The sequence below is a fragment of the Vigna radiata genome, unplaced genomic scaffold (assembly GCF_000741045.1).
Source record: "Vigna radiata var. radiata cultivar VC1973A unplaced genomic scaffold, Vradiata_ver6 scaffold_190, whole genome shotgun sequence".
Classification (NCBI taxonomy): domain Eukaryota; kingdom Viridiplantae; phylum Streptophyta; class Magnoliopsida; order Fabales; family Fabaceae; genus Vigna; species Vigna radiata.
This window is the reverse complement of record NW_014542194.1, coordinates 207,189-216,927: the sequence shown is the minus strand read 5'-3', so window position 1 is coordinate 216,927 and position 9,739 is coordinate 207,189. Positions and strand designations below refer to the sequence as shown.

General features: G+C 31.7%; 1 protein-coding gene across 1 annotated transcript; it reads right to left on the bottom strand.

The window, feature by feature from the left end:
• Positions 1–2,170: 2,170 nt before the first annotated feature.
• Positions 2,171–6,772, bottom strand: LOC106779276 (7-deoxyloganetin glucosyltransferase-like). The gene is made up of 4 exons (XM_014667357.2): positions 6,540–6,772; positions 6,379–6,432; positions 3,638–4,131; positions 2,171–3,200 (listed from the first exon to the last, which is right to left on the bottom strand). The coding sequence occupies exons 1-4, from the start codon at positions 6,770–6,772 to the stop codon at positions 2,269–2,271; spliced, it is 1,713 nt and encodes a 570-aa protein (XP_014522843.1). The 3' UTR covers positions 2,171–2,268.
• Positions 6,773–9,739: the final 2,967 nt, after the last annotated feature.

Here is a 9,739-nt window from a genome sequence, read left to right as displayed (position 1 = left end):
CAAAGAATAATCAAGAATATCTATTTAAAGATATTTAGTAACTAACCAGATTTTCAGGTAAGTCTGTTTATATTATATTATGTTTATATTTTACTTTGTTTATATTTTATTCGGCTTATATCAGTTTAAGGTCCATGAGACAAATAATAAATAGAGAGCCAGGGCCACAAGCCAGGTATCTTCCAATCATACTTCATTCACATTCAACTCATATTCTCAAATACTCAAATAGTGAAAACCCATATTCAATTAAGAACCGAGGTTCTTCCATCACACGCCTGACTTGGGCGTCGGAATGCCTTTTGCAGGTACCTCCCCCTCCGGTTAAAAATCGAAGTCCACCGAACGGTCAAGGCTGAAGGAGTGCGAGCAGACAAGATCCAAGAAAAGCGAGCAATCTAGTCAATCCAAGCGTCAGAAAGCAGGAAGGTCACGTCATCCAGATTAGGGTCTCAGTCCCCAAAAATTATCACCGAAACAGTACTTCTTTTAATTTTGAAATAATCTAAAGTAACAAGGTTTTGTGAGTATATTTTCTGTGAAGTTATGTTTTCTAAAGTGACTAATTAATACGGAAAAAATAGGATGGTATTGTATCATTATTATAAATAAATGAGAAATAAAGTAGAAACTTTGGTGTTAGGTAGGATAAGGTCGGTTGATCTTTCACGGTCATCAATTAATCTGAGCAGTTAATGTATTTATTGGAAGGGTCCATAAGCATTCTATTTAAGTATAGAATTATCAAATTAAATGAAAAATAAATTATGGAATACAAACAAGACACATATGAAAAACAAAATGATTTCTATATTATCATAGAAGCTTGTTTTGTTATCAGACAAATTTTAGCTTTTCACAGATGAATCTCTATAATTATATTTTTAGACCTGCAAAATTAAGTTTGTACATGACTAAAAAGTAGTAATTATAGCAAATAATCACATTTACTAATTAAAATCTAATATGGTAGTATAATAAAGAGGAAATTATATATCTCCTTGCATTATTTGTGAGAAACAACCAATTTTTATTAAATAAATAAAAGAATCATTAGATGACAACTCATAAAATGATAACCTTTTCAATATGTATAGTCAAACTTAATTAATTCATATATTTCCTATCCACATTGAAACCTTGATGGACACAACTCAATATTTTGTTATCTTTAGGTTCCATTTTGGGTCGAAAGGCCACCGGACGTCCAAAAAACGAATGTTTTCTTGGTGAGGAAGCTAGCAATGGGAGAATGTGGTACTACGTTACCCAAAGTAAGGAGCAAAATTGTTCTAAAACACAACAAAAACACATTTTAATCAGTTCATTTAAAAGATAACCGATTAAAAGACTAATTTAATCGGACTACAACAAAGTTTAAACGGTATAAATAAAAAAAGACACGCCTGGAATGCAATGCCGCCAGAGAGAAAAGGAGAGGAGGAAGACAATGATGTGCGTGTAAGTGGAGTTCGCGGTTTATTTAAGATGAATTGAGGCGTCAGTTAAGGCAACAACCGACGTCTATAGTATATAGACGTCCATTACCTTAGTAATGTGACATCCCTTTTTCAGGCCACTTAGACGTCGGACGCAAGGACCGCCGACGTCTACAGCGCTGAATGACATGACTTTTCATTTACCGGTCAGGCCAGTAGACGACGGTGACTTGGGCCGCCGACGTCTACAATATTATAAATGATACTGATACGTCTTAGTCTCTGCCAGGTAGGTGAATAACATTAATTACAAAAAGATAGACGTTAGTCCCCCACGTAACCGACGTCTATATGGCAGAAAAAGACTGACTTCCCTACCTGTCAGGCCCATGGACGTCCGGTTAGGGAGGAACTGACGTCTACAATATTATAGATGTCGGGCCCCCTCCAAACCGACGTCTGTATGGCCAACATATTTACGAAAATGCCACCGTTCATTAATATACGTCGAGTCATCCCTTAACCGACGTCTAAGGGGTGACGTTAAAAGTCGATTTTGTACTAGTGTAAGCTAAAAATGAAAAGCATTAAGCCAAAGGAAGCACTATAATAATTATATAAGTAAAAGTAGCAGTACAAGTAGCCTCCACCTGATTTACATTCTAACATTGCATCTTTGCCATAGTTTATGCCAGATGATGTTCATACACACAAAGTAAAAAGAGATAGCCTGAAGCATTATTTTTTCTTCACAAATAAACAAATTCAAGAGAAAGACCAATTACTCATCACAGTACAAATTTTGGAGGAAAAAGAGAAGGTGTTTAATCTAAGTTTGTTTGAGGAAGACTTCACTAATCACTTTGTCCAAGTTCATGTATGAAAGACCACTAGATCTAGTCTCCTCTTCCACCTTCTTCTTCAACTGCATGACCTTTTGCCTCATCTCCTTTCCTTTCTCTCCTGACATCAATTCATTCACATTTTTCTCCACCTCTTTTCTCTTCACATCAGTGTTAATTTCAATTCCAATGCCCCATTCACTGCAAATACTTCTGCAGTTTATTGGCTGATCAGTAGAAACTTGCCAACACAACATGGGCACACCAGCACAAACGCTTTCAAATGTTGAGTTCCATCCACAATGAGTCAAGAATCCACCAATTGAAGGGTGATTTAGCACTTGCTCTTGTGGACACCAGCTTGCAATTAGGCCTCTATCTGAAATTTCATTCGCAAACTCAGATGACAAAATCATTGAACCGCCAATGACAAGGTCAGGCCTAATGATCCATAAAAAGGGTCTCTTGCTGTTGGCCAAACCCCAAGCAAACTCCAAAAGTTTCTCCGGAGTCATAATCGTGATGCTACCAAAATTCACATAAACAGCAGAATTAGGTTCCTTGGATTTAAGCCATTCAAGGCACTCAGTATCTTCCTTCCAAAGATTGGAACCTAAAGATTCCAAGTGACTCTCTGGACTTTGATTCAAAAATGAAGGGAAAGGGCCAATGGGGTAAACAGAAGGGATCATAGAAGAGAAAGCCCTCAATGCTTCACTCTCAAGTTCATCAGAAGTATTTATAACAATAGCAGAAACTTTGAGCACATTTTCTGCTATATCAATCACATATTTTAACATAAAGTTATTTGGATCTGTTGTCCTTATGAAGTCAGGGAGGTCCTTCAGTCTGAAGTTTTTCAAACCTGGAATCCAGTCTAGTTTGGTGTCCAAATACCTATTTGTCAAATAACTCTCATCTGCAATCATGATTACAAAGCCAATAGTTACATGCTCCACATTACAGATGAACATTTTCTTCGTTAGCATGTATTCATCAGTTAAAAATAGTAAAGAAAGGCTAAAATTGGAGTGTCAGCAGCCAAAATGTAAAAGTTCACAATGATGTCAAACATGAACTTGTTTGGAAATAACTTTTTCACCTAATGGATGCTATAACTATGCCATAAAACTTCTCTGAAAAAAAGAAAAGATAAAGTAGAGTAATAATATCAGTTCAGTCTATCAGGGAAAACCAGCAACTGATATCTCAGCGCAGACATTATTTGTTAGGCTTATATACATAATATAAACTGTTAATTCTCATAAATTATTGATATTACTTTGTTTAGAGGAACCAGAGCAGAATTACTGGTGTTGTTCATGCACTTTCAAAAGAAAGAGCTTCAATGCATACCTTTGAGTGGTATTAGACCTTTATGAGAAAGAGTACGGAAGTTCACACCACACAACAAGCAAGTGGCACTGGAAGGTGAAAATAGAAGAATAAGGAGTGCTAGTTCTTGAGCAGCTTGTGTAGTAAAAGTCAAACAAAAATCAGAAACCAAGCCTGTAACTGGAGGTATAAGGCCAGCAATGGCAGAATCATTGAGTTTAACAAGAAGTTCAAGGAAGGGTAGGAGAAAGTTCTCTCTGACAGATTTACCAAGGGACACTATGTCCTGAGTGACATTAGCAGCATCATGTGTGAGAGGAAGACCATCTGGGATTGTCTCAAAATGAAAATCTGGAAGAACATGAAGGGCCTTAAGAGCCCTTGAATTGAGCAAGCGTTTGTAGTTGTAGTCAGTATGGACAAAGGTAATGTGAAAGCCTCTGAGATGAAGTAACTTTGCTAGTCTGAATAAAGGGTTGATATGGCCTTGAACTGGCAATGGTAGAGGGACAAAACTGTAATAAACGACAGATTTTTATACTGACATTATAGAAAAAAAAAATTTATACCGGTTAAACTTATAACCGATACAGAAATAACGTGATGGTAAAAATGTAATAAAAAAATTGAAACTCAAACAATAATTTATGGATAACCGATTATGAGAAAAACAGTGAAATTAGTCTATTTCATTATAATTGTTTCTAAATTTCCTATTTGTTCTTCAAACATTAATTCTATTACTACAATTTTTCACTTTTATTCTTGAGCATTGCATAATATTAATAAGAGTCAAATATGTAAAAAAAATTATTATTTCTTGGGAGATGACTCATGATTACTTTAACGTTGTCTACTTTCTTGATTATCAATAATAACGTTGCCTTAGTATTAATATGATAGTTTGAACAAGGATATCTAAAGTAATAGAGTTTCGAAGATATTTTTTGTGCAGTTATGTTTTCTAAAGTGACTAGTTAATATGGAAAAAGTAGGATGGTATTGTGTCATTATTATAAACAAATGAGAAAGGTAAAGAGATCTACTCTTGTAGAAACTTTGGCCTTCATCATGTAGGTTGATCTTTCCACTATCATCAATTCATCTAAGCAGTTAATGTATTTATTGGAAGGGGTCCATAATCATTCTATTTAAGTATAGAATTATCAAATTAAATGCAAAATAAATTATGATGGAAATACACGCAAGACAAATATGAAAAAAAAATTATTTGTATATTATTATAGAAGTGTGTTTTGTAATCATACAAATTTTAGCTTTTCACAAATGAATCTCAATAATTATTTTTGTAGACCTGCAAAATTATGTTTGTACATGTCTAAAAAGTAGTATTTATAGAAAATAATCACATTTACTAATTAAAATCTAACATTGTAGTATAATAAAGAGTAAATTATAAATCTCGTTGCATTATTTGTGAGAAACAACCAATTTTTATTAAATAAATAAAAGAATTATCAGATGGCAACTCAAAAAATGATAACCTTTTCAAAATACTATGTATAGCCAAACTTAATTAATTCATATATTTCCTATCCGCATTGAAACCTTTAAGGACACCACTCGGTCCATAATTATTTATTGGTCCTTTACTCTCTCTCTATATTCAACGCAATATTGTAAAATTAAAATTTAGAAATTAACTGTTTGCAGATAATGTTTTTCATTTATAAATGGTATCTTCACACTGCATCAAATTACGAAGGACCTTTGTGTCCCATATTGACCTGATTATGCAGAATAAGTGCCATCCACCGACATATCATCGTAATTATACAAAAACATATTAAATATTAAATTAAATTAACGTAGTTCAACCCACGTAACATTAATGAATTTGAATTTTATGTCGGGGTATTGCTAATTTTAAAAGGGCTTTAAATGCTTACTTAAGATAAGTGAATTTCTGTTTAGTATTAGATTTTAAATTGAAGACATTAGTATTAGATTTTAAAAATGAAGACATTAGTTTATGTTATGAAAATTATATGAATAAGGTTATGTATGTTAAGTTGAGAATAACGATGTTATTTCTATGTTGACGTGACATACTTTTTTTTTCTTTCTTTTTTGTTGTGTAGTTTTTTCTTTCTACAGTTTAACTTTTTCTTTCTTTTCCAATCTCATCTGGATCTACTTCTTCTCCATCACAATCTACACCTTCTCCATCCCCAAGCTAGAATGATAGCTACCTGGCGGTGGTGCAAATCCATCCGCATGAGTGGCGCGTTGCAAAATGAAGGAGGAGGTCACTCCCTTTGCTTGGAGTTTGAAACCTTTGGATTTTGCAGAAGTTATGTCACTGTTAGGGATTGTAAAAAAATCCATGCCCACGGATTTCTATAGATTAAATCCGCGACAGATAGTTGATATCCGCAGATATTTACTACCCACAACCTGCGGGTAGCGGATATTTTAATACCCGCGTATAAACGGGTCGGGTATGGGTATTATACTATCCATACCCGTTGATATCCGCTACCTGTAAAAAATAAAAATAAAAATTTAATTTATATTATATTTTATATGTTTTTTTGTAATTCTATTTAAATTTTATTTTAATAATTTATAAAAATATATTTTTTTTTAAATAATTGCGGGTATCCGCGAATATCCACGGGTATCTGTAGGTTTTAAAATAGTCGCGGATATTTTTTAAGCAGGTATCCGTGCGGGTAACGGGTGGATTTTTTTTTTGTCAAGTCGGGTTGCGGGTAGGCACTATCCCTGCCTGACCTGACCCATTGTCATTCCTAGCCACCGCCCATTCGATTGTGCTTGTTTCGTGTTTGTCCCTACAGTGAACATTTCAAAGATAATAATGTTAATAGTTTTTGGATTTGATGAGTGTGTTCTCATAGCCATGCAGGGAGGCACGGATGGAGGGGAGGCCAGATATGACCTTGACAGCGGAGGGAAGGTCAGATATGACCTTAACATTACCACCATGGTGGAAGGGATCTTTAGATCTGTGGCTTTGTCGAAGCGGTAGTCGGCGGACCAAACGACTTCAGGTGAAGCCTGGATGTGGTGGGCAAGGAAGGAGGAGCACTGGCCCGAGTCGATGAGGTAGGTGTGGTGGTTGTCGTCGGAGTCTAGCTCCGATGTGGAGGCGAAGCTCTCGCCTTTCTCCATGGCAGCTTTAATGGCACCAGAGAGATCTGTAAAATGGGCGACGAAGGCGAATCAAAGCAACGCTCCGATCGTTGGTGCCTCCTCTAATTCCACTTCTTCCTCAACCCTTTCTGATTATTTAGCCGTTGATTTCTTGCAGCAAATCAGATTCTGGTTTCGAAGAAGGTGATCAAATTGAGCCACGAATGCAAGAGGTTGCGTATGAGCTCATGTTGCTGGCTAGAGGGAGTCTGAAGTGCGAGCATGAGGTTGGCACTGATAAGATTCAAGAACATCCATTCAACAAGTCAGCACTGGGCATTGCAGGAAGAACAACAGAGGAGAGAGAAAGAAAGTCAGATTTTATAGCCACGTTAGTGCGGAGTTAACTCCGTTTAAGCCAATTTAACGGAGGGAACTTCATTTATACAATATTTACAACTTTAAGACTCAATAGATGCATTTTTAAAATTGGATACTAAACATAAATTCACCTCTTAACATGGGGACGAAGCAAGTATTTAAGTATGGATGAACAAATAAAACTGAACTGCACTGTACTACACAAATCTATACTGAACTAAAAACTAATTTGTCTAAACTGAACTGAACTATAAAACAGTTCAGACAAACTGAACTATTTTTTGTTTGATCAAACTGTACTGGACTAAACTATACTAAATTATACTAAACTACAATATAAATTGAACTGAACTACTAACTATACTAATTTTAAACTGAATTGTACTAGTTTTTAAGCTGAATAGTATAACAATACATGTTTTTTTTAATTGAAATTTATTTTAATATTTATTTTATTTTATTCATAAGTGTTTTACAAATTAATTTTTTAATTATTTGATATTATTATTTTTTATTTTATTTATATTTCTATAATAATATGTTTTTTAGTGGAGAAATCATTGATTAATAATTACTCTACAAGAAAATAATATTATAAATGCTAGGATGGGATATATTATATTGTAAATTACATATATATATATATATATATATATATATATATATATATATATATTATTTTGCCGAAACTTTTATGATGTTGTGTAATATTTTATATAAAGTTACTGGTCAGTGTATACATTATTATATAGGTTTGGTATACATTATTATATAGGTTTGGTATAGGAGTAACTAATTTGTTAAGTTGGACATTATATTTGTAAAACTATGGAACAAATTAACTAAAAAATTACTACTAATTAAACTATAAAAAAATGTTTCCAAAATAGATGCGAGATGTTTTTTTTTTAATTATCAGATACAAAAAATTCAAACCTTAAATGAAGTAATCATCAAAATTGCACAATTAGTCATAAAAAAATATTTTGAGAGAAAAATAAATTTTAACATATTTAGGACATATATTGTTATTTACTTTTATTTATTTGCAAATGAAATATTTTATTTATAATTTACAATATAATTATTTAATAATATGTTAAAGAATATAATATATTTAAAGTATTATTTGTTTATATAGTCTTTTTTTTCTTTTATGATTTCTAATACTTAATCATTTAATAAAATTAAATTTAAAAAAAATATATTTTACTTTTATTAATTAAAATAATATTATTTAAAAAGTAATATATGTTTATTGATAAAAATATATAAAAATTTGTGATAAAAAAATCTTGTCTTAAAAAATTAATTATTAATTTTTTATGTGAACAATTTTTTTTATTAATATTTTATTATTAAATAATGTTTTCTTGAAACTGGAATTAGAGGAAAGGAAATAGTAGATACAGTCCTGACAGTTAACTGAACCAAAACGGTTACAAGTTGAGTTTTTAAAAACTAAACCATGAAACAGTATACTGAACTTTTAGTAAAAGTGGATCAATTTTTTTTAGTATAATATAATATAATTTTTAGTATAATATAATCACTTAACTATAGTACAGTACAGTACCTATCAGTTATTTTTGTTCGGCTCCACATTTAAGCCTTTTAAAAGCATACTAATCTATACACTCATTTTAATATTTTAAAGTATATTAAAATATTTCTTAACATATAGAAGAGAGATAATATTAACCATCCAACACATAATCTAGACTCAAAATTAACCGTTAATTTGAAAATATTTAAAAGTTAAAGTAGAATATATATCTTGAATTCATCTAGTACATCTTATTAAGTATCAGTAGAAGAATCCTTTATTAATAAACAAACGCCTTATACAAGGCACACAGCACAAAACAGACTAAATATATTCAAATGTATTGTTTTTAAAAAAGACCAGCACTATTATTTCACACTTGTATATTAGAATATTATTGCAAAAATATAGTATTTGGACACAATATGTCCACAATAATAGAAATCTGTCGATAAAATAATTATTGGTGATTTTACTAATGAAAAATTTGTTAATAAATTACAACAATTCAAATCTGTTGATAAATATCTGTTAGTGAATATTTTTAATAAATATTTATTAATAATATTTTTAATAAATATTTATTAATAATATTTTTAATAAAATGTTTGATTAGATCTCTTTCTTTTTTATCTTTTTTTCTCCTTTATTTTTTGTTCATCTTTTTTCTTGTCATCAACATTAAGTCACTGTATCATTATTTCCACTTCCATATTATTTTAATATTTTATTTGTGATCCTCCTTTCTCTTTTTTTTTGCTTTAAATCCAACTCTACTTTTTTTAAAAAAAATAATACCATAAAACACTTTTATATTTATTTAACACAGAATACAATAGTAAAATAATCTTAAAAATATAAAATTATCTAATTTTTCAAAAAAAGAAGGTAAAAAATAAATAAAAATAATATCAAATAAATGTAAGAATTTCAAATGTGTCAAAGAATATTTTTCTTCTTTTTTTCTATATTTAGCAACCACTCTTACCACCATCCTCCTCGTACAAGTCATCAGCACCAGCACGCGTCATTGACGAGCTTTCACGTTATCACTGAGTCACAACTTCCCCTCATTCCAC